Genomic DNA, 25,706 nt, shown 5'->3' with positions numbered 1-25,706 from the left:
TGATTACCTAATTAGTATAATAACTTTATGACAACATTTGAACATTATGCTGCTTTACACTTACCACGATGTCCATGATTTTAAAGAGAAGCGTGGGGAGCGTCGGGGCCCGTGGATCGAATCGTGGTGATCGTGAGAGGACTTGATGGAAACGTGTTGAAACGTAAGGATCGTGACAAAAATTTTTTACAGTCAAAAATTTTTCCCCCGATTACCCGATTATCTTAAATCTTGAGAGAGCGTGATAGAACGTGGAATCGTTCCCGAGCGTAACGCAGCTTAACAGACCTGAATGTAGCGCATCAGACCTTGATGGCCCATCGTATGGGCTCTTGGTGAACTTGGAATCACGATCCTAAGTACTAGATCTGGAGGCATCCCTACATAGTTGACGTTGGAGTCAACATTTTCACGCCTGATTTTTGTGTTGAAATTGTCCCAGCTGGTGCCTTTTGGGCTCCACTTAACCAGGTCTCACCCCGCAGGTCTTAGGCCTTCTATTTCTTCTCTCCTTCCTCTCCTTCGTCCTGCCTTGTTACGTCCATTGTTGCTGCTGCCGACGAGTAACTATTATAGGCATACACAAAATTGAAAATTCAGAATCTTTCAGCTCTTTGATGCATTATAGCTCTTCCTCTTTGGAATCTCTGGAGAGAATGAGAAATGGCCCATTCTCCTATTTATACTTTAATCGTGCTCAGAACGTGACAACTTGATCAAATCGTTGCCATATATCGTAGGGGAGCTTATCAAAACCTTGATAACGTAAAGGAAACTAAACAGAACGTGACAAAACGTGATAGCATTCGTGGTAATCGTAAGAGAACTTAAGGGAACGTGATGAAAATCGTGGCAGATCTCGACCAGAAGCGTGTTGAAATTCGTAATAAGACGCTGCAGGTAGTAACAAAACATTGAAAACGTAAGAAAGCGTCGGGAAGCGTAGTAATACAAAATTCGTGCAATAAATCGTGGAGCCCCGAGCTTTTCTTTTAAAACGTGGCTAAATGTAAACACGCAGCATAATACCTATCACACGCGCTATTTAACCAAGTATTAACCTTTTTAATGTAGATCTTATAAAAACATCTTTAAGAAGATTGACAAATATTATGTATTAAGTATATTTGTAGTACATATCTGTATTTTATTTGTATATGAATAAACCATATTGCTTTCTTTCAAATTTTTTTTTCAAAGTCAGCCATGCTAAAACGTTTATAAATGAATAAATATACTCAGTTCCAAAAGGGAAATGTGCACTTTTTAAAAAAAATTTACCACGTTTTTGTTTCATTTTTTCTTTAAATAACTCCAGGTATAACTCAAAATCAAAAAAGCACACCAATTGTTTACGAACTGATTTAAATTCTGGTAAACCCAAACATTATAACAGAAAAAATAAGTGCACACTTTTTTTTGGAACTGAGTGTAACATTTAATTTAACAGAAGATATAAGAACCAAGCAGGCATGACCACATGCATTTACATTAGCGTTTACGGATGACAATAAAACACAAAAAACGCTGGCTATTTCGAAATTCTTAATTCTAGCGCATGTAACTTAAATGTGCGCGAATCTTTTTTACGTCATTTATTTTTTTCCGAAATCGGTATCTTAGAAGTAACAAAAACATGTTTGAAATGCAGGAAAACGCACGAATGACCCCCCTACAAAGTGCCTCCCTATTTTTGTAGCTCTGGCTACGGGCCTGGTTGAGGACGAATGTCTTTTATCAAATCGCCAGAGAGAACATACGCCCCTCCCCCCCCCCCCCCCCCCCCCCCCGGGAATTGAACTCACGACACAGCTATCCAAAGATTTACGCTTTCCCTATTGAGCTAAGCGTTACTTTTTGGTAAGCACCACTTTTAACAGTTAATGGTACTGACCAAATTGAAAGATGGACAAGTTCATTATAGAAATTTAGCAGGGTAAGGGGTAAAATGAATGTTGAACATTGCTTGTTAATAGCAGCTGTGGGAGATACTTTGACGCAAAACTAAACAAAATAAAAACATACTCGTTAGACCTTTAGCACTAATTTAGGCAGTGGTTTATATTAAAGTAAAATTCAGTCTGCTCAATCTTCCCAAAAGACCACAAAATATAACAACAATGAAGTCAATGCAAATTCGCGCATACATTAGGGCGGGTCTGATCACAGTAACTGTTTCTATATAAATTTGATCAAATTTTGGGTTCGGAGAGTAAACCTGTACCAAGAGACCCTATGTCTCTCACCTGACTTTGACGTTTTATTTTGAACTTGAATATATGGGTGATTCACTGAATCATATAAGCTGCCAAAATGGGCCTAGGTCGCTCACATGAAGAAAGAAGAAGACCTTGACCATCTGACCTTGCTTTAAACCAGCTTTGTTGAAAGTCCTTTAAGCAGTTGGTGAGAATAAAAGTTATCTAAGCATTTATTCTACATTTTTCTGTGACGCCCTAAAATGTGTACCCGTTGGAACAAACGTCATGATACTAACTTGTTTAGTATTTTTCCCAATTTAAGCTCCGGTGATCAATAAAAAGGACAAGCGCTCCCATTTTAACAAATTTTGGAAAGAAACTTATGAGATACCTCAAACCAAATTTGATGAAGGTCGATTATAAGCAGTTTATGAGAAGTAGTTGTTTAAAAGTAGTTTCGCTTTTCGCCCTAGTATCTCCTAAAAGCGGCCAAGTGACTCCAACTCAACAAAGGTGGTAAATGACCTTATATTAACGCTACTAAACAAGTTTGATGAAGGTCGATCAAATGGTTCATTAGAAGTCATTTAAAAGCATTTCTGTGTTTAGCTTTAGCGGCCCAAAGAAGTGGCTAAACGTCCATCATCTGAACAAGCTTGGGCGAGAACCTAATAATGAGACTATAGACCAAGTTTGATGAAGTTGCTTCCTGCGATTAATTAGAAGAAGCCGTTTATATGTATTTCTGTTTAAAGCTCCAATAACGCATAAAAAGGCCAATGTCCCTGACGTGAATAAATGTTGGAGAGGACCTTATAGTACTGCTACAAACCAAGATTGATAGTGATCCGTTGAGCTGTTCATGAGAAGAAATTGGTAAAATCTATTTTATTTGTAGCCCTGGTGGACCCTGAAAGGGGCCTACTTCTCCTATCCAACACATCTGAGAGTGTTACAGACCAAGTTTGATGAAGATCCATCGAGTGGTTCATCAGAAGAAGTTTTTAAACTTTTTTGTCTTAATAAGTTTAAGTTATGGCAGCCCCTAAAAGGGGCTAAGGTAAATCATTTGAACAATTTTGATAGCCGTCCATGCTAGGATGCTACTAACCAAGTTTGACGTAATTCTGATCAGTATATTAATAGAAGATGTTTAAGTACATCTGTACACGAAGGACACAGCATGATGGACGTCACGATGAATTCCGGAACAATCCACCTAAGCTAATAGTTCATCCTGGACAAAGTTCAGGTGAAGCATATAACAGGTTCAGTGAACCAATTTGAACAAGTCTGGGAAGGGATCTTGCAAAAATGCTTTAGACCAAGTTTAAGTTCCACCAAGCAATTCAATGGGAAAATTGTAAATGGTTTTTCAATGACTTATCTAGTGACATAATTCTTGACCCAGATGACCGTTTCGAATTTTACCAAAATTTCATAAAAGCAAATATTCTGACAAGGGTTCATATAGACACGGTAGACAATATGCCCTCCGTTGTGTTAATGGGGTTTTATTATCATTTGTTTTAGTGACCTAATTTTTAAACCCAGATGATCCAGTGTTTGAATTGTGTTCGGGTTTAGTGTCTTTTCAACAATCTTCTGTCATATAAACGACAGTGTCTACTTGTAGCCGTAAGCGCAATGCCCAACTTTATAGTGCTGCATCACTGGAATATCACGCCGTAGACGTGTGACACAATAACCTACCCCGTCATATAACACTACTGGCTGATCAGTCCTAGAACTATATGAGCCGCGCCATGAGAAAACCAACATAGTGGGTTTGCGACCAGCATGGATCCAGACCAGCCTGCGCATTCGCGCAGTCTGTTCAGGATCCATTTGTTCGCTTTCCCGATCCATTGCAATTAGAGAAACGTTAGCGAACAGCATGGATCCTGACCAGAACTGCCGATGCGCAGGCTGGTCTGGGGTCCATGCTGGTCGCAAACCCACTATGTTGGTTTTTTTCATGGCACGGCTCATATATCTCTTAGTGCTGAAGGCCTAGCGAGTAGACTACTAGTAATATTGTTCACGTTTTCATTATGACGAGACCAGGGAGTGATCCCACGATCTCCCGTACTAAAAGCAGGTGCATTATCACTAAGCCCTAGAGGCAGTCCAGATGTTCATAATGTATGACCTGACATACGCTGATATAAACAACACAAACTAATACGAGATGCTGAGTAATTTTATTAAATCTATGATCTTAATATATCAAAGAGAATGTTTTGATGTCTCATAGAGTAAGATTGAAATATATAGGAGAGATCGCCATTACGTCACGCATAAATACCTGTTTATCTGGTGGTGGGTAAAACAAATGTTTTTACACCGTTTGTGTATGGGATCTGAATTTTTAATTTTTAATAACTTTTTCGCTCATTTATGGATTTTAAAAATTAAAAAAGTTTGGAATGCTTAGAATTTTTATATTTTCCCCTTAAATATCTTTTAAAATAATATTCCGTTTTAAAATGACAAAGATTTTAATAGCGGCGTAGCGACCTCCAAACATTTTGAAAAACACTGTAAGTTAAGCCTTCATAATTAATCCATTTAATTTTGAATTTATAATCAAAAGTAATCAATAAATTGCTTGTTTTTTACACTTTCCATTGATCAAAAAAATTATTGATATTATTGTGTTTTAAGAAAGTTTAAGCCGCTAGAAAACATCACGTTTTACAAAAACATGGACGCTCGGCGCGGCCCACCCGGTCTTTGTCTTTTCAGTTTTTTCTAAAATAGAAAATACAATGGATTTGTTTACAAACACGATCACTCCTATATAAGTCATAGCAAGAAGTTTGTAATTCCGATCGTCTCCGTTGAAAGCTTTGACAACTAACATTATTTAGGTGGGCCTAAAATTGGTGTGTCGGTGCAGCAATATCCGTCAGGTTACAACGGTACTTCCCTTATCGTACATTGGTCGTCAGAACTGCATCTAATGAATTCACCCTTTGGTCCCTTCCTTGGTCGTTGAGGGACGCCGAAATCAAAATAATTCCAGCATGGCCAGACTATAAAATGCAATGAGAGCATGTTTCTTGAATTAAAGACTTAAGCAATATTTTATATCATTATTTTGAGATGATTTCTCTCATATCATTAGTAACATCTGTAGATCATAACTATATTCTGATAATATGTGCGAACCGAATGTGGGAAACTGTTAATTACCGCTAATAATTAATCAATTAAGAGTGACCCAGAAGTGGAAAACGTGCTTGTTAACTATTGGTATTGCGCTAAAACTGAGCATTACTAAATGTTCCAATGCAATATACAGTTTAACATCTATTTATGGCACCTAAGAAGTGCAAATACCCCTAAAAAAAGCTGGAATGAAACTCCTCTTACTCCAGCATCCTTGACTCCGGTACCAGGGCTCACTCAAACAATTCATATGGGCCACAGCCGATTTCCTTACAATTTCAATGTTAAGTTTGTTTCTTTCTTTGTTTTGAGTTACATTGGGCGGACAAGAACACTCCACTGTTTATAAAATTAACGTTTTGTTATATTGTAATGAATATCATGCTAGTGCACGTAAGTTACAACTTCTTTACATGTCATGTAAATTATATTTCATGCAATACATGGAGCACATGTGTTTGCTTCCTTCCTCCTTACTACATTTTATCATACAATCACTTATCAGATAACTTCATGAACTACTTACATCTGCATACCATCTGACCTTTGTCACATGCTTTCAGTGGATTATTTGTCAAATCTACTGCTATAAGTAAGCTCGGACAAATACACCATTTATTCTCATCGCATACCTGAAAATAAATATACTTTGAGCCTTAAATCCAATTTTCAAAGGCTTATATTCAAACACAATTCGATTCACACTTTTCCGTGACAAGATTTTTTGCCCAAAGTTTCCTTAAAATATAAAACAGTACAATGCATATCGTAATAAAGAACTACATGGGTACTAATAACGTCTTTTCAAAATATCCTTTAAGTTTTGAGTTTATAGTTAGGAAGCGTTGATTATTTTTCATATAATTTCTTTTTAAAGAAAGCTCAAATTTTACTTTATTTTTGGTTAGATTTGTTTTTCATTATACTAATATAGTATGTAGCATGAAAAGTTAATTTCATAGATAAATCAAACATATACATTTTGAAGATCGATTTCATATGTCACCATAATTACTTACATCAAAATAATTTTTTCCTTCGCATCTGTTATCCTTCGCCGAAACAGCTTGAAGGATTGCCTGAAATACAGGAGTGTATGTAGAATATGAAAACTCATGAAACGCAAAAACAAGAACTATCACAGGAGACAGCGCGCTCAACTAGTTCAGTGCTGGTTAGTGAAACTGGGCACACGCGAGGAAGCTTGAGTTGTCATTTGAGTATTGGACAATAGCCAAAATCTGTGTTATTTGTATTTAGTAATAACAGAGATAGATATAAAGTTTATCAAAACATTAAATAAGTATAAAAAGGACATAATTCATCGACGATTTCTGCAAAAGTAATGCACCATGTGTCAGATGATGAGGCTAATAATGTTAAACAACTATTTTAAGTTTGAATCAAATCTATATAGTAATAAATGAGAGACAAATGTGCAACATGACTCTAACTTTTTTTCTGCACGAATTATGTATTTTGTTTGTAGACATCTCTAATAAATTAAAATTTATTAAGATGAATAATAACTTAACGTTTCATTATCTAAAATCAGTCTCAATTTACCGCGCCCGCTTCAATGATTCGCAACTAGGATATTCCACTAAATTCTGACTTTCTTTTGCGCATTACATGATAAACAATACAAATTACTTCTAAATAACTTAGTTATTCGAACCCTTAAATAAATAAGGGCTGATTGGAAATGAGGGATCACTGAGTACACATCTTTTAAATATTTACGATTAATTTAAAATCGAGCGTAAAATAATCAAGGCAACCGAAATTTATAAGGGGCACTTTCAAACGGCGAGTAAAATTCTTCTATAGTCAATCCACTTGCGCAAATGTTACTTACACAATAAAGTAATGATACTTGGACAAAATCTAGTGGGAAAATGTTAAGTGTAGCCCCAGATTCCTTTGATAAAATAGGTTTTATATTCTACACAAAGGGTGGCCAACCCACGGGACTTTTAGATATCGTGCACACGAGGAAAACATACCGATTCTGGATATTTTCATTATTAATTTACCGATTTTCCTAAGATAAAAAAGCGTCAAAGACAGCAAAATGAACGCTTTCCTCTGCACCAAGTGTCTGCTATTAGTTCTCACTATAATTCTCAAATACTTCGCCAAAAGCGAAAGTGTGCACATTTTTTTTTATTGTTTTTTTTTTTTTTTGTTTCTTTTTCTTCTTTTTTTTCTCTTTTTTTTTCCTTAACAAAATACCTGTAATGCTTATTTAATCACCCAACAAAACGGTGACATACTACGTTTATTCATTCATTCCTAATTATCTTTTAATTTAGAATACAAGTAAGGAGTACTTTATTCTTTACACATTTCAACTTTTTAATACTTAATTTGCAAGATTATAATAAAAACATATTTAAAACCCGTATACATTAAAAACATGCAACTGGAAATAAAAACGCGCCTACACATGCCTCACTTAGACGCTAAACAAAAGAAATTTGGATAAAAACTGGCCGATATTTACAAGACAGATTGACAGATTGAAAAGTTTTACCTTTATTTAAGATACATAAATATTTTGATTCCTTAATAGAGCTACCAAGGTAATAGATGTTCCCAGCAAACAGTTCTTAAAAAACGCATGTTAGCTACGTTATAAAATAAAATAAATACAAACTAGAATTTTTAGTGTGACATTCAGTATAACTGGTCAATGTGTCTTAAAAGATTAATTTCAATTTCATTACTAAATGTAAGAAATCTTTGCCAGATTCTTTAAGGAGCAGGCTTCAAAGCAAAATACGTAGATTGTATCTAGCCTGTTCGACTAGCTGTGTTAGCTCACTGGCTGGTGAAGTTGATGGCTCGGACTCGAGAGTTGTAGTCTACCAATAAGCAAACCAACTAAAACTCGAAAAAGTGATAACTCCGTGCGGCTTTATTCCAGTTCAGATAATAGTACAGTAAAATGGTGTAAAAATACTTCAGAAAATGGGAAAAGCATGAAACTTGGTACATAACTACTTTAGGGCAAAATACTAAAAATGAGCATGAGACCCACTCCGAAAAATCCAATATGGCCGAAAAATCCAAGATGGCCGCCATATATGTATATATTTTCAAAATTACATAATATTATATATAAAATTTCTATTGAAACTTACAGTCATCAGTATAATAAGCTAAAACCACCTGCCTGAATAAATCCAAACATATTATATTGACAAGAATACCGCTCTTCCAACAAAAATGAAAAAGTTGTCTCCCTTGGATAAAATGTACTATTAAGCAGAAGAAAAGTCATAATGCATTTATATGAATCAAAATTAAGTATATAATGGTAACTGGCATATCAAGAATGTTTAAAATGGCAACAGCCATGTGCAGAACTTTACAACAAATGTAAATTAATTAATTATAAATACATTCGAACTTCAGTAACTGGAACCCATCAGGACCGACTAAATTTATTCGAATTATCGGTAGTATGAGTGATCGAAAAATATATTATAAAGGAATTTGTTTGGGACCTGACGATAGATTAATTGAAGAATGGTGTTCGAATTATCAGAGTTTGAGCAAACGAAGTTTTAGTCTGTAATGTGTATTAGTGAATAAATGACATGTGTTTCACTTTGTCATTAGTTTTCGTGACTCAGAATTTGTAAGTGTTGCTGTATTCATTTCAATTTATTTACACTAAGAGAACTAATGACACTTAATAAAACTATATAATTCATTAATTATGTTAGTGTGATAGACCATGTGAACATCCCTGGCCTGTCAGATCATCATGATTTCTTTGGGGAAAAGCCATTGCTGGTTGATCAGCGTAATCAAATTTACATTTTCATATTCCTGTAATTTTCTGTTTTAGTCAAATTGTAGCAATTCCTGATGATGTTCGATACCCATTGCTGATTGAAAACGAAGTGATTGGGAATTGGATCCAGTATTCATACTCAGTTTTCAGAATCTGAACCAATCATGGTGAGAACCTGCTGCAAACGTGACATAGATGTGTTAAGAACCGAAAGAACGTTTTAATAACCTTATGCGGTATACTACAATGTGGCATGCACGTAGCATGGTCATAGCACACAAGCGTAGATAAGTTGTAGTAAGAACTCCATTGACGTAGCAAGAACTCAATGATAACCCAATGACAGCGCAGTGAGCACGCCATGTAGCCTTTCCCGTCCGCACCACGCTTGTACTATGTCCTACTAGATTTTAGTTACATCATTACTACGTCCTTCCTGCTTCCTGATTAGACCGCGTTCTCACTATATTTGTTTTGAACATGTCCAAAATTCGACCGCGTTCTCTACACTCATGGAGACCATAATTATCATGTTCTTATCGGAGTCTACTGTATTTCTTCTACATTGTACATGTTCTTACTGCGTCCTGCTAGTTTTTACGACGTAGTGGGAACGTGGCTGAGTGTAACGGGGGTATAAATTAAGAGCAGAATCTATCATTTCTACAAGAAAAATGTGCTCTATCTATTTCTGGACATTTTACTGAAATTAAAATTAAATTAAATGTGAGTACTTGAGGAGTTTTCTAATGAGCACAGGTACATTCGAAACACAATTTTAATACCAATTTAAATTACTAGTTTTAAGACGACAAATATTATCTATTTACCATTTGTACTTCCAGCTAAGCAGTCCAATGTAAGAATAACACTGTCTTGTCAAACAAAACTAACCAGTACAGCTCGTGCTTACCGGTGAATCAAGCTTTTAAATGCATTTTCTACATCTTCCTACAAACAAACTGTTTGTATTATATTTCTGGGGTATAAATGGAGGCTTTCGATACTCTTCTTTACAGCAAAACATGTCAAGTAGCTTGATCAACCATCTGTTCACATATAGATTAAGGCTATAATGTGCATTCCTGCATCGTCTGCTACACCTCTTGAACATACTAAAAAAGGTTGCCCATTAGGTCGGGCACATATAGGTGTCAGGTGTTGCATCACTTTCCTAAAATTCCTAGTCAAGATAAATAAGGCTGACCTGAGAGATCTTTGATATATTGGAACCTTTCCAATAGTTTTTGTCTCAAGTACCCGAGTCTCGTACCAATAGCTCCTCAAGTGCATTTGCAACCTCGATAAAGGCTGTGGAGGAAAACGTAATTTGTCAAACGTGCTGAAATGCTCTGCACTGCCTTGTGCAAGTTAACTAAAGTTGTCGACAATCTCGTGCTTGTGTGTACTGACAAAAGTATCTGACATGTACCTTATTTCAGATTTCAGCTCACTGTTAAGAGTAATATATTTCACAGAATAGTTATTAAGTGTTGTCCATGAAAGCAACTTTTATATTTTCAGCCTTACTCTTCTTTGTTACACAGTTAGCAATTTATTACGCAGACATTGTGACTGCGGGTGCATGATAAGGAACATTGTTTCATTTGATCCTACTAGCCCGTTGCTATAATCTATTCTTGCATTTCGAAGTCCCAAACTGAAAGGGGTATTTGTCGTACTTGGTGTCAAAGAAACTACAATTTTATATAGCAAATAAGTTAATTGACCTTCACATTCTCCATATTACTTACCATCTATAAACAAGGTTTCATAAAGAAGTCTTTAGAATTTGCAATTTTGAAGTTATTTTTAGAATCCGCCATTTGCAAATGATGGACCGACATACAGACGGACAAAATGATGTACAAGAGGAGAAAATAAGATAACAAGCATGTTCTCAATTTGTCCCTCTGTCTATGTAAAATTTCTCAAGAAACAATCTCTCCTTGTTTTGAAGAAATGCAGGATGACACTTTGTGTCATATTCGTGCACTATTTGTTGCCATAGCAACAACAATTGTTGCCATAGGAACAAATTTAAATGACATTGGCATTCTCTGCATTGCCATCTACCCATGTACCACGTATCATGAAAAATTCTGCTGTAGTTTCAAAGTTATTGCAGTATCCCACTCTGCATGGCTGACGTATTGACATGCATACAGGGGCAACCCATAAGCCCCATCTGGCTAAATACTGGTAAGGGAATAACAACAATGTTTCAATATGGTGCTGTGGAGGTAATTCAAGTGAAATGATATAAATTACATATATTAAAACAAAATATTCTTTAAAATATGAAAACTACACAATGATAATATTAAACTAAGTTTTAAAGGTTAGATTTTTGCCGTTACCATGGAAACAGAAAGAAACTAACATCATTTGAATTGTTATTTTTATATTTGATGCAAATTTAGGATTTATTTTATTATATACATTTATATTCAGTGCATTTTGGGGATGAATGTAAATATAATGACCTTTCATTAGAATCTTTTAAGGTAGATATTGAGTTTTGGCGGCCATTTTGGAAAATGGCCGCCATATCGGCCATCTTGACAGATATCAAATGGGTCCCATGAAAAAAATGTTTTTAATGCTTTAATAAATAGCTGTGCCAATTTTGGTGCTTTTCCCATTTTCTGAAGTATTTTGGCATTTTCTGTTACGAATTGATCGCACTATAATGCTGTTCGCTTTCAAAGCCTATTGCAATTAGAGAAACTGTTAGCGAACAGCTTGGATTCTGACCAGACTGCGCGGATGCGCAGGCTGGTCTGGATCCATGCTGGTCGCAAATGCACTTATATTGCCACTTTTAAGAAAATATACAGTTGGTTTTCTCATGGTGCGGCTCATATTTACTTTTCAGACAAAGTAAGCGTCTGAATGAAAAAGGGCGGCTCAGAAATTTTATAAAATTGTATGACTTAAAAAAAGTGTAAAATCAACATGCGTGCATAACAGGATGAAGGAACTTCAGTGAGCTAGATAACTTTTTTATTCGATATTTGCAACCGTATTGTTGTGTTTTATGCAAAACAAAGCGAAAGCATATCTTACTTAAACGGAGGAAAATTCATTATAACCGTACAGAAATGAAACATTTCAATATAAAGTTAACACATACCAGTGACAGAATAAGCACTCCAACTACACGTTCCATCATAAGTTGCAGGCAATAACCACTAGAAATAGACAGTGTCGATCCTGTTGAAAAAAAAAAATTAATCAGTTTTTTTTGGGTTTTGTTTTTTCTGTTCTTATCCTATTTTAGAAAATTCTACTAGTATTCAATTCACCAGTGAAAAATAAAACAAAGTATATTTCAGAAAAAAAAAATATCAAAAGACTGCCACTTTTAAGAAAATATACAAAGAGTAAATTACAATAAAAATTAGTCTAAAATGTCCGATTCCTATATGATATTAAACTAAAACGTACTGTACTCTGTAAAGATTCGCCACGTATTGAAATTCTGATCACTGAATACAGATTAAATATTTTCTTTTTCTTTTCAAAAGTGTTGTAACCCCTTAATATTGCCAGTCCCAGCAAAAGCTGAACATTTTCTCTTTTTTTTCTTTTCCAATGTTTTCTAAGATATGTACACAGTCCTATGATTTGTCGTAAATCGTACTGGAATTTAAATGTAACTTTTGAATAAATTTGTATTTAATTAATCAAGCTAAATGAATAAACTTACTGCGCATGTAGATTCTAATGTCACGTGTTAAATAGGTACCATTTTCTCAATTGTTATTACAAATTCGCACTGCATTTTTTCTTTTGCATATGTTAGGTTTAGAGTCCCACCGATACCATTTAGTAAATAAAATCTGTAAAAAGGTCATTTAGCGACTTTTCCAGCTCATGCTGGCGGAAGAAGACCGCAAGTGCTCTCCAAGCATTTATCCACGCACGCGCGGGCACATGGGCAGGACAACCAATCTTCTTTAAGCAACCTATTTATAGGTCGTTTCCTGACATCCTCAAGTAAGGCTTCGAACTCGAAGACGGACAAAATATATATAAACACTCGGAAAGATCACGATTGAAAATGCTTCTATTCTAATTTCCAGAACAAGATATTCTACCGGGCGCTGTAATTATTGTCGTCAGTGTTGAAGTAACATTAAATATGAAGACAAGACTAGTGTGGAATGTAGCATATCAAATCACATCTCAATAAATTGACACAAATGCAAAAACAAGACAAAAAAAACCCTTTTTTAACTTCTATGGCTTTTTCACATTAAACAATGTTCAAAATATACGGCGTTATGTAAATACCAGAATGTGACATTTTCGGGATACTTTCAGTTTTACTAAGCATATACTTATTAGGATATTTACCGTGCTTTTCGTCAAATACAGGTACAAATATACCAATTATATAAAAAAAAATTCCTTTCTCTTTTATAAAAAATACAGTTGTGTCTATAAAGCAGGTACTTCCTTAGCGATCGCCTTATAAAGCTGCCACTTGCCTTAAACACCCAGTCGACAACCTTCCCAAATTGAATTCTCTTTAATTTTAACCAGTCTTAAGCAGTCATTTGCCTTAAACAACCAATCTGTGTCCCTCTCTTGGTTGGATGCCTAATACAGGTTTGACTGTATATGCATTCACTTTAAGTGTCCCGAATACAATAAGGTTAAAAGCCATGATTGTGGGAATACACGATCCCCAGACTAGGAGAGTATCATTAAAGGTCGCAACAGACGGAAAATTGTCGGGAATCATCATATTGTCATCTCTAAACTTATGTAAGGAACTTGTCCATTGCTTGCATACTGTCGTCTCAAACATATGTAAGGAACTTGTCCATTACTTGTATACTATTGTCTCTAACTTATGTAAGGAACTTGCCAATTACTTGCATACTGTCATCTGTAACTTATGTAAGGAACTTGCCAATTACTTGCATATTGTCATCTGTAACTTTTGTAAGGAACTTGCCAATTACTTGCATACTGCCATCTGTAACTTATGTAAGGAACTTGCCAATTACTTGCATACTGTCATCTGTAACTTATGTAAGGAACTTGCCAATTACTTGCATACTGTCATCTGTAACTTATGTAAGGAACTTGCCAATTACTTGCATACTGTCATCTGTAACTTATGTAAGGAACTTGTCAATTACTTGCATACTGTCATCTGTAACTTGTATAAGGAACTTGTCCATTGAATGCATACTGTCGTCTCTAACTTATGTAAGGAACTTGTCCATTACTTGCATACTGTCGTCTCTTAACTTATGTAAGGAACTTGTCCATTACATGTATACTGTTGTCTCTTACTTATGTAAGAAACTTGTCCATTACTTGCATACCGTCATCTGTAACTTATGTAAGGAACTTGCCAATTACTTGCATACTGTCATCTGTAACTTATGTAAGGAACTTGCCAATTACTTGCATACTGTCATCTGTAACTTATGTAAGGAACTTGCCAATTACTTGCATACTGTCATCTGTAACTTATGTAAGGAACTTGTCAATTACTTGCATACTGTCATCTGTAACTTGTATAAGGAACTTGTCCATTGAATGCATACTGTCGTCTCTAACTTATGTAAGGAACTTGTCCATTACTTGCATACTGTCGTCTCTTAACTTATGTAAGGAACTTGTCCATTACATGTATACTGTTGTCTCTTACTTATGTAAGAAACTTGTCCATTACTTGCATACCGTCATCTGTAACTTATGTAAGGAACTTGCCAATTACTTGCATACTGTCATCTGTAACTTATGTAAGGAACTTGCCAATTACTTGCATACTGTCATCTGTAACTTATGTAAAGAACTTGTCAATTACTTGCATACTGTCATCTGTAACTTATATAAGGAACTTGTCCATTGAATGCATACTGTCGTCTCTAACTTATGTAAGGAACTTGTCCATTGAATGTATACTGTCGTCTCTAACTTATGTAAGGAACTACTTGCAGAGAAAGGCACATTTCTTGCCCTGAATCTTGGAACAATATAAATATAAGATAGCCGCCGTTACATCACTTAAACTACAAACATCCCAAATTAAATATAAAGCGACCTTTATGACAATTATCGAAAATCAAGAAACAGTACCATAACCAGAAGCGTGCCATACATTTTGCAAAATTAAGTAGCAACCTTAGTTTCGATAAATACAAAAAAAATACAAAATTTATATCTATAAAACCAATAGAAACCTTTATTAAAGTGTCAAAATCATATGTTCACTTCTGATAAAAAATAGAGATAAGATGATATTTGAATAAATCATCCATTGTTTTTCATTAATCAACATCTGCTTATCATCTGAAATCGTAATTAAACCTTAATTAACCACGGGATGTTGGAGAGGGTGATGTTGATATTGATATATCAAAAAAGTTAATCAGCCAATTTGAGATAAAGAAATAGCTTATTGATGTGTTATCATTAACCTGAATATTTAGTATTTTAGTATTTTTTATTTTTTTTTTTGACGTCTTGAAATTAATAATCAGCTCAAGAATTGCCAAGTCTAACAGGAAAAGAACACTTAAACCACTTAAACCTTATATAGATTCCGCAATTCTGTTTTTTTTTTCAAACTGCTATTAATTAATTGAAAATTGATTTCAGCAATTTTCAGCGACATATGTTGAACAAAATAAATATTTTCTTTGATAAAAGGAACAGAAAAAAACTTTGAAGAAAAAACAATATACACAATTTTCAGTTATTTAATAGCAGTTTTAAGTAGTCGGCACGATTTATTCTGCCTTTGCGACCAGTGCAGTCTCACCATGATCTGCATCCCTTTAACAGGTAATGATACTCTCCAAATTGAAATATGGATACGTTCATTACAGAAATTTAGCAGAGTAAGGTTTAACATATTTGTGGTCATCATCATCGTTGTCATCGTCGTCATTATAGTGCTAGCAGCAGCAGCAGTAGCAAAAGTAGTAGCAGATGTAGGAGTTGTAGGAGCAGTAGTAGTAGCAGTAGTAGCAGCAGTAGTAGCATGAGCAGCAGTAGTAGTAGTAGCAGCAGTAGTAGTAGTAGCAGCAGTAGTAGTTGCAGTAACAGCATTTGTAGTAGAAGTAGTAGAAGTAGTAGTAGTAGTAGTAGTAGTAGTAGTAGTAGTAGTAGCAGCAGTAGTAGCAGTAGCAGTAATAGAAGTAGTAGCAGCAGTAGTAGTTGCAGCTGCAGCAGTAGTAGCAGTAGCAGCAGCAGCTGCAGTATTAGCATTAGCCACAGTAGTAGTAGCAGCAGTAGTGGTAGTGGCAGCAGGAGCAGTGGTTGCAGTAACAGCATTAGTAGTAGAAGTAGTAGCAGTAGTAGTAGTAGTAGTAGCAGTAGTGGTAGTAGCAGTAGCAGCAGCAGCTTTAGTAGGTAGTAGTAGTAGCAGCAGCAACAACAGTAGTAGTAGTAGTAGCAGCAGCAGCAGTAGTTTCAGTAACAGCATTTGTAGTAGAAGTAGTAGCAGTAGTAGCAGTAGTTTCAGTAACAGCATTTGTAGTAGAAGTAGTAGCAGTAGTAGTAGTAGTAGTAGCAGTAGTGGTAGTAGCAGTAGCAGCAGCAGCTTTAGTAGGTAGTAGTAGTAGCAGCAGCAACAACAGTAGTAGTAGTAGTAGCAGCAGCAGCAGTAGTTTCAGTAACAGCATTTGTAGTAGCAGTAGTAGTAGTAGCAGTAGTAGTAGTAGCAGTAGCAGTAGCAGTAGCAGTAGCAGTAGCAGCAGCAGCAGCAGCAGCAGTAGTAGCAGTAGTAAGAGCAGTAGTAGTAGCTGTAGAAGCAACAGAAGTAGTAGTAGTAGAGAAGTTTAGCAGTAGTAGCAGTAGCATAAGTAACAGCAGCAGAAGAAGAAGGAGCAGTTGCAGCAGTAGTAGGAGCAGCGTCAGCATAACGATGATTATGGTGGTGGTTGTGGATGTTGTAGTGGTGCTGGTGATCATGCTGCGGCTGCTACTGTTGTTGCTCTGCTGATTGTTGTAATGTCGACGAATATAATAATGATGATTATGATAATGATGTTGTTGACGACGGTGGTGATAAAGTAGTGTTCAATAATGATATTGTTGATTCTTAATTAAAACCAATCAAAAATTGCATAAATCTCCCATGCGAATAACTCTGGGAATTTTATGTGTGTCGTAGCATTGAAGAACGCTCTCATCCGAGTAACGCTCTCTGGGAGCTATATATATATAACGTATATATACTTAATCCATATACAGCACCCAACTTGAATCACAGCTTGAATAAGACCAAGACATAACAAAAACAAGAGCTGTCTCCATAGGATGACACATGCCCCCGATGGCACTTTAAATGAATAGTTATGGCCGATGTTAGAGTTTAGGACCTTTGACCTACGGAGCTGGGTCTTGCGCGCGACACGTCGTCTTACTGTGTCACACATTCATGCGTAGTTATTTTAAAATCCATGCATGAATGGCAAAAATATGGACCGGACACGCCCATCAATGCATTATCATGAAAAATGACCTTTAACGTCTAAGTGTGACCTTGACCTTTGAGCTACGGACCTGGGTCTTGCGCGCGACACGTCGTCTTACTGTGGTACACATTCATGCCAAGTTATTTGAAAATCCATCTATCGATGACAAAGATATGGACCGGACACGCCCATTAATGCACTAGCCTTTAATGTCTAAGTGTGACCTTGACCTTTGAGCTATGGACCTGGGTCTTACGCACGACACGTCGTCTTACTGTGGTACACATTCATGCCAAGTTATTTGAAAATCCATCCATCGATGACAAAGATATGGACCGGACACGCCCATCAACGCACTATCCTTTAATGTCTAAGTGTGACCTTGACCTTTGAGCTACGGACCTGGGTCTTGCGCACGACACGTCGTCTTACTGTGGTACACATTCATGCCAAGTTATTTGAAAATCCATCCATCGATGACAAAGATATGGACCGGACACGAAAAATGCGGATAGACCGACAGACTGACAGACCGACAGACAGACAGACGGTTCAAAAACTATATGCCTCCCTTCGGGGGCATAATAATAATCATTACCATTATCAACATATTATCACCATCGTCTTCTTCTTCGTAATTTTCTACACCTACATGTCAAAGTTTAATATTGGTATATGACCGGCCGTAGGGGCTCGAACCAGGTCAAACATTTTCGAGATTTGGGTTCGACTCTTACTGTCGCGCGCCGCACATGGCAAACACTATATTTCGAAGACCCTAACAGGGTTCTGTACATATTCTAATTATTCTAATTTGCGAGACCAGTTCAACGTGCGGCGCCGAAGACGACAACGATACCGATGAAACATATTTTAATCCATTGAAAAGTGAACTACGTACAGATTTGGTACCTGTACACATATTATAAAGTAAATTACAAAATATGAAAAGTTATTTCTGGGATTAATATTAAAGTTTACAGTTAATTCAACAATGCGGTATCGTTTTCTATCGTCCCAAATCAATTTCTATAAATGAAAGGACTACTTTTGATATTTACGGAACACATCAAACCGTTGATTCAAATTGACTAAATGCAACATGACATTTTGCTAAATCGAGGGCAATATTATTCTGCTGTTTCTAGCCCGATCTAGCCCATAATAGATATTCACTGAGATCATACAGTATTCCATAATTTGTCTGAATATTGTTACGACTGGTACTACAGTAAAACCTTTAGGGTTTTACAATATCAAAATACGGAGTCCTGATTGTGCCATTTTAAACTGTCGCGCGTAGTCCTCGGTTTCTTGCTAAGAAAGTGACCGGGGTTACTAGACCAATATGTCCAAAAATCGAACTTGATCTGTTTTCACAAGTAAGCACATTCTTATTAGTACAAGTATGATTCTTCAAACTCAGTGGTCATTGATTCAGGGCCCTACCCCATACATTGATTTGTGTTGCATAACTTGAACGGTGTTCTATGTTTACCTATTAAGGAATATGCATTACGTAATATTCCAGTTGTCACTGTTCTAAACATAGTAAACGGATATATAATATTCCGTCTTTACAAATCGGGAATTCTCTTTTTTTCCTTTGATACATGTATTTGATTTTAAGTGCAGAGCAATGATAACATGAGCTGTCTCATCCCAGCGAAGGCTTGTCAGTAATATAGATTTTCTTGCTAAAATTAGATATATTATCCTGCTTCATATAAGAGTTATTTCACTTAATGCCTTGATCAATTGCACCCAACATCTGTGTGAAGTTTCAGCCAAGTACATGCATTACTTTTGGAGATAGTAATTTCCCATGCAAAACTTCAACTTGCATTATCCAAGTCCAAAAATGGACAAAACTTTGCCAAAGTACAAACGTTTTGGGACATGCACATTTTGCCATGTTTCATCCATGTATATTACATGTATAAAGTTTCAATGATTGCATTGACTTTAGAGAGAGCAACTTGTATGCAAAACTTCAAACTGGATTTCCTGAGTCCAAGAAGAAGGGTAATTTTGTTAAAATTCATGTAAGAGTTATAGGACTTGATAACACAACTTTGTGTTCTTACCTGAAAGATGAGTGTCAAAATGATAACACAACATCTGCAATGGTTTAAACACGGTATGGTGCATTTAATTTTTTTTACAAAACTTTCTAAGTTAAAAAGGGGCCTATTTTTTCTGGTTAATCAAGTCATAATTGTCACTAAGAGCATGTGCAATAAGATTCAATGGAATGTATAAGTAATAGGGAATATATTGAACTTAATAAAAACATTAACCTATGTTTACCTATTAAGGAATGTTTAAGTTAAAAAGGGACGCAACTCTAGAAAATACTGAAAGTAAAGATATGCATCTTGTGACACTTTTGTACATTGGCACTCTGAGCAAGTTCATCAAGTGTGTGTTAAAACTCGACAAACTCCTTATTTCTCAAATTGTCGTGTCTTTGTGTTGTCGTGTTGGCGGGGCGAAAATACGACACATTCTACGATGAAACTCGACGTTTAGAGGGCTCAGACACGACAATTTATCTGGCGAGTTTTCATATTGGCGGATATAAATATGTCGTGTGGGCGCCCAAATCGGGACGCCGGCGCCAATGTACGGTTGAGTCCAATAGCTCTACTATTCTTTGAATAGTCGAGCTAAAACTTAACCAAATTGGGACTTGGACGCCAACGCAGGGGTGAGTCCAAACGTTCTTTGAATAGTGTAGCTAAAATCTGCGCTTAGTACGAGTATAAAACTGCCATCAGAAATATAACTCCTTATGAATCGTCGATCAATAGTTAGTGCAATATGACTCTAATGTCATGTGACAAAGCACTTGTTGAACGGCTTGGCTATTAAAATCAAGACTATAGTCATTCCGTCATCAGACTGTAGTCCTTCAGACCTCGGACAATAGCTTCGACTGTTAAAGCGACTGGCCTCCAGATCGTTCGACAACAAAAAAAATTATTTTTTTAGATATTTTGAAATAAATGCTATATTTCTTAAGAAAGCTTTAAAACTTAATTACTGACAAACATTATGTTACGGAAACACATCAGAATTTGCTGTTTTTACTACTTTTTACGATGAAAATCGAAAAGTGTTTGTCACGCTTTTACTCCAGGTAAACTGTCTCGATTATAAATATCTTTATTATTAAATCTATATTTATAATCCTTTCCATTGGTCTAGATGTAGTCACATGATCAATGATAACAAGTCATACTGACTCGTAGGCGGAGCCAAAAACACATACTGACCGCCAGCTGTGACGTCATCACGGGTTGAAGTCAAAACAATGAAACGTCGTACACAATTTACCACGAAAAATGACCAAAGGCTGCAGATATTTGTATTTAATGTTTATACTTATGAGTAGGCTGGATTTAATAATAAAACAATTGTTGCCTTTTAAGTTCGGTCGATATGTGGATTTATCGACCTCACCAAAAGGCAATAATTGTATAATATTTTGAAGTCATTATTCACTACTTCAGCTGTAGCGCTATTGGTTACGACGACGGGAAAATGTCCTTATTGCCGCGGCGGTCCGGGGTTCGATTCCCGACGCGGTCATCTTTTTTCTTGATTTGGAATTATTAAAATATTTTAGAAACAAAAATTCATATAATTCTAATGTTCATAATATGACCAAACTTCAAATTGAAAGAAAGATTATTTTTTAGCCAAACCTGGAGGCCAGTGCCTTTAAGTGTGTATAAGAATAAAAGTTATCTGTAAGTCTGCGCGACAAATTCTAATCGGAAAAATGGCCAAAACTCATCTGAGTTTAATAATGATAAATAATACATCACTTCTTCACATGTCTATCACAAGTAGTTCAAATATAAGTAGTCCTATTTTTTCTTCCTTTCCTCGTGTATTTTCTCAAATGCATCGTGTTTTCATCAAATCTACTGTGCTTTAGCACATATTTATAGCATTGTATTAAAATCTGCATACTCCTATCTTGATTATAGGCTGAACACCACTAAATCCAGCTGTTCTTTATTTCATATAAAATCCACTTACTTCATAACGGTGTTTCGATATTTTCTAGCATATCAGATTTTCAGAGACTTATATTCGCATAAAGAACTAGATCGCTACTTTACAAAAACAAAAAGAAAAGGGGGTGTTAACTTTTATATAAGAAAACTACAGTTCGTTGAATACAACCCGCTGAATTTACTACTTTTCGCTTCTTTCAATTTCTCTTTTCGAGACATTAAATTCTTACGCCGCCATTTTTACCCAGCATGCTATAAGAACATGCCGATTTCAATAGAATGCAAAGTGATACATACTGAAACGTGGTAGGGTAAAAATAAGCACGTTGCAGTCACTAGGGAACGAAAAAAGATTAGTACTATTTATATTTGGACTACTTGTGACTAGATCTGCGGAGGCTTACATTCTATTTGGGAGTGATCAGCCTTAAACTGGGAAAAGAATTTTAAGTCTCGAAAGGTGACACCGATAAAGGTGACAATGAGTCAGTTTAGTGGGTTTCTGTTAATGCAGCGTATCTCTTTAAAATACAAATGTATAAGCTAACAACACCTTTTTCAATTTCTGTAGTAGAGTATTTTTCTTGACAGGAATATAAGTCTTTGAAAATCTGATATTCTAGAAAATGCCTAAATAATATTATCAAGTAACGCACTTCATATGAAATATACATTTAATAACTGTTACCGTTATTGCAATGTGCATTTAGTAACAGTTTGGCCGAGTCCCAGTATTTATATTTGATTTGTTTTATCGACCATTAATTTTTAGCCTAGAATGACACGAAAACCTACTGACCCTCCGAAGAAATATAGGGGGTCACCACGTGACCAACTTTTATCCCATGAAAATGCTCGAATCCTATGAGTCTAAGAGGTAAAACTAAATTATATAATTATCACACACACACACACACACACACAAACAAACAAAACAACAACAACAACAACAAAAAACAGACAATTTTTTAACAAAACAATTACAGTACATTATCTTTTTACAACAATTACATCAATAGGATTTTTTTTAATGGCTGGCTATCAGTCCAGGTAAGGGAGACAATTTAACATAGTGTTTCATCTTGAAATGGTAAGGTATAGCTTCCCCTTACATGTACCTATAATCAATTTTCATCAGTTGAACTATGTATACAGCAAATTGAGTTATTCCATATTTGCTATCTGCATTTTGTTTTTTAAAAAAAAATCACTTTTTTAAAGGACAGCATGCTTCTAGTTTTGGAAATTCAACTTCCGCCATTACACGTATAACCTTAAGTGTTGGGAAGTCTTTTTTTCAAAGTCGAATATTGGTTATTTTAATATTTCCTAATCAAAAGTTAATATTAAAGTAAACCTGTGCACTGAATCACCGTTAATGCACTTTTCTATTCAAATAAGTAATAAAGCCAATTCAAAAACTTTAAGGTGAGATCACATTTCCATGAAGGTGATATCATCTACTGAAAATTAAAACGTGATAACATAAATTCCAGTTTGTAGGTTGTGTGGACTAATTTAAATTGACTTAGTTGTTTCGTTAATCCATGAAAGTATACCCAAAACAAACAAATAAAATTCCCATTTTTTATTTATTTATTTATTTATTTATTTATCTTCAATGTTGAAATCCAAGAATTTTTATCTCCATGAAAGGAAGGCAACAGAAGCATCAGAAAACACGGTCATTTAGGGTAATGGCGGACAGGTTATATTTTTTTTTACTTTGTGTGGCCATTGTTGTGTTTGGAAGTATTTGGTTAAGGTCTTGTTTGTTTGAATATACTCGCCTCTCTAGACTGGTGATAAAGAATCTATGAATAAATTTCAGATTGTTTTAATCTTTCATTTTTTAATGTTACAGTGAAAAATGCCAGTCTATTTTAGAGATATTCTCTGAGAAATGATTATATCATATTCTAGTAGCTTGTCTAGTTTTGTTTTCTTTCTTTCAGTTCAAATTTCATTGTGGATTTATTTTTGACATTTGATAGAACAGAAATTAGAAACAAATTATTTGGTGAGGAATATCCCAGTTTTACTGTGAGTATTAATACTAGGGCACTGCAAAGTAATTCTGATGTTTTGCAGTAAGTAATTGTGACAGAAAAAATATCTTGTAGAAATTACAATACCACTACATTTCTCTTTATTTTATGCCAGCGTTAAGATAATTGTTCGAAATGAGAGGAGATTTTTATTCTAAGATGGACCTAGTTACATTTATGACAACACTGTGAACATTGTACATATATTTAAATAAAAGATACCGCATGATTTCCACAGCTGTACAAATAAAGGGGGATATTAAAAGACGAGCAAAATCATGCCTATTTTAGAAACGAAATCCAAGCTTGAAAACAAAACAATAAAAGAAACGTTTTCCCATGAGTTTGTACGGTAGCTAGGATTATCCCGACTTTAGTACGACCTATATTTTAGTCACAGTTTTATTCGTAGAAAGCATGTAAGACAGTCACCTTCACAGCTTAAGTAACTTTAGTTTACACTGGTAAATTTGATTTCGTGATTGAATTGTATATATTAGTATTTTTGACAGAATTTATGTAGGTATATAATAAAATGTTATATGTTTGTAAAGTGCTTTGTGAAAGTGTATTATAACTCATTACTGTAGCTATGAGAACAATGTTTAAAAACTGAATAAGGATTAAAGCATCTGATTGGTTGATTTTGAGAAATACCGAAAAGTTTATCAATGCTGCGTCGTTTTTTTTTTTTCTTTTTTTTTTTTTTTTTTTTTTTTTTTTTATTTATTTTTTGTTGTTGTTGTTTCAAATAGACTGGTCTCCAAAATTAGTTTTACTGCCTTAAATTAATTTCGTCATCAATAGTAGAGAACGAAAACAATCGTCAACAGTTCTTACATTACCGGCAAAGCTAAAACTTAAAAGCAAAACTTGTCATCTTTCTTGGCGTTTCGATAGTGAACATGAAAGCCTATCGGGAAGTCATTGCGCGATGAAAAAAGAATGCAGAAACATGAAACGAAACATATGGGAAAATTAGACCAATCGTGAAAGTCAACACAAAAGCCGAGAATAAGTTTGGCTAGGTAAATCTGCTGCCGGGACTGTTCAGTAGTGTTCGGCCTACTCCGTATTTTAGGCCGATGTCTAACAAGTTAAGTAATCCCTTGTTAGTACCGTTACTTAATATTGCCAAGTCTAATTGATAGTAATCACACAGAAATTGACGAGTGTTTTACTGGTCTACAATCATAAGTAAACAAATTATTAAATTTTATGATAGTCGATCCGTAATAACAATCGGCGAATTTCGTTGTTTTTCGGAACCTTTCGGTTTTAATGAAAGGCCACATTGTGTGTGGTGCTTTATTTATGTCCTAAGTATCCGAAATTGCCTAGTAACGTGAGTACGAAAGTAAACGGAAATAAACGGAAATTACCAAGTTTCATTATGTGTCCGTCACCTTAAGCTTATTTATATATATGTATATATGCTTAACTGTTTTGTTGTGTATAACTTCGCATAGACACAATTGTAGGTCATATGGTGACTTTCCAACTTTGATGGTAGAGGAAGACCCCAGGTGCACCTCTGTGCGTTATTTCATAACGGGCGGGCACCTGGGTAGAACCACCAACCTTCCGTAAGACAACGGCTGGATGGCTTTCTAACATGAAGAATTCAGCGCTCCGAGTGAGGCTCGAACCCACATCTCTGCCTTCTTTTGAACTTAGAAAACTACTGATTATATACGATAAATGTAACAGTGTCAGTACTCAAAAGCTCTTTCACTGTTAAGTTTGGCTAAAAGACATTTAAATCAATTGGAAATATGTTAATTTTTTTTTAAACTACCTTTCTAGAGCCTCCGTGGTCGGGCTACGAGTCACTTGACCTTCACCTCTGTGTCAATTGCGGACCTATTTATTATTTTATAATAATAATTAAAATAAATATATCAGTCATTTTCTTATAATGATTATAAAAAATATATCACAACTTTGGTTAAATATTCAGTTAATATAATTAAACAGGTTGAAATCATTGTCAATGGCTG

At 35.3% G+C, this 25,706-nt stretch overlaps 1 protein-coding gene across 1 annotated transcript; it reads right to left on the bottom strand.

Moving 5' to 3' along the window:
* Nucleotides 1–497: 497 nt before the first annotated feature.
* On the bottom strand, nucleotides 498–12,677 carry LOC128550571 (uncharacterized). Its single transcript, XM_053529827.1, has 6 exons — nucleotides 12,631–12,677; nucleotides 12,317–12,396; nucleotides 6,395–6,454; nucleotides 5,902–6,007; nucleotides 5,122–5,239; nucleotides 498–567 (listed from the first exon to the last, which is right to left on the bottom strand). Exons 2-6 carry the CDS (start codon nucleotides 12,353–12,355, stop codon nucleotides 498–500), a joined length of 393 nt encoding a protein of 130 aa, XP_053385802.1. The 5' UTR covers nucleotides 12,356–12,396; nucleotides 12,631–12,677.
* Between the last annotated feature and the right edge of the window lie 13,029 nt (nucleotides 12,678–25,706).

Source organism: Mercenaria mercenaria, chromosome 18 (assembly GCF_021730395.1).
Source record: "Mercenaria mercenaria strain notata chromosome 18, MADL_Memer_1, whole genome shotgun sequence".
Classification (NCBI taxonomy): domain Eukaryota; kingdom Metazoa; phylum Mollusca; class Bivalvia; order Venerida; family Veneridae; genus Mercenaria; species Mercenaria mercenaria.
This window is presented reverse-complemented; position numbering and strand designations above follow the sequence as displayed.

Excerpts from the sequence above, each read along its gene's own strand:
- LOC128550571 (XM_053529827.1), bottom strand. The coding sequence starts at position 12,355 with ATGATGGAACGTGTAGTTGGAGTGCTTATTCTGTCACTG. Across the intron at positions 6,455-12,316 it reads GAGTGCTTATTCTGTCACTG|GCAATCCTTCAAGCTGTTTC; the intron begins GTATGTGTTAAC and ends CCTGTATTTCAG. Across the intron at positions 568-5,121 it reads ACGATAAGGGAAGTACCGTT|TTACTCGTCGGCAGCAGCAA; the intron begins GTAACCTGACGG and ends TGCCTATAATAG.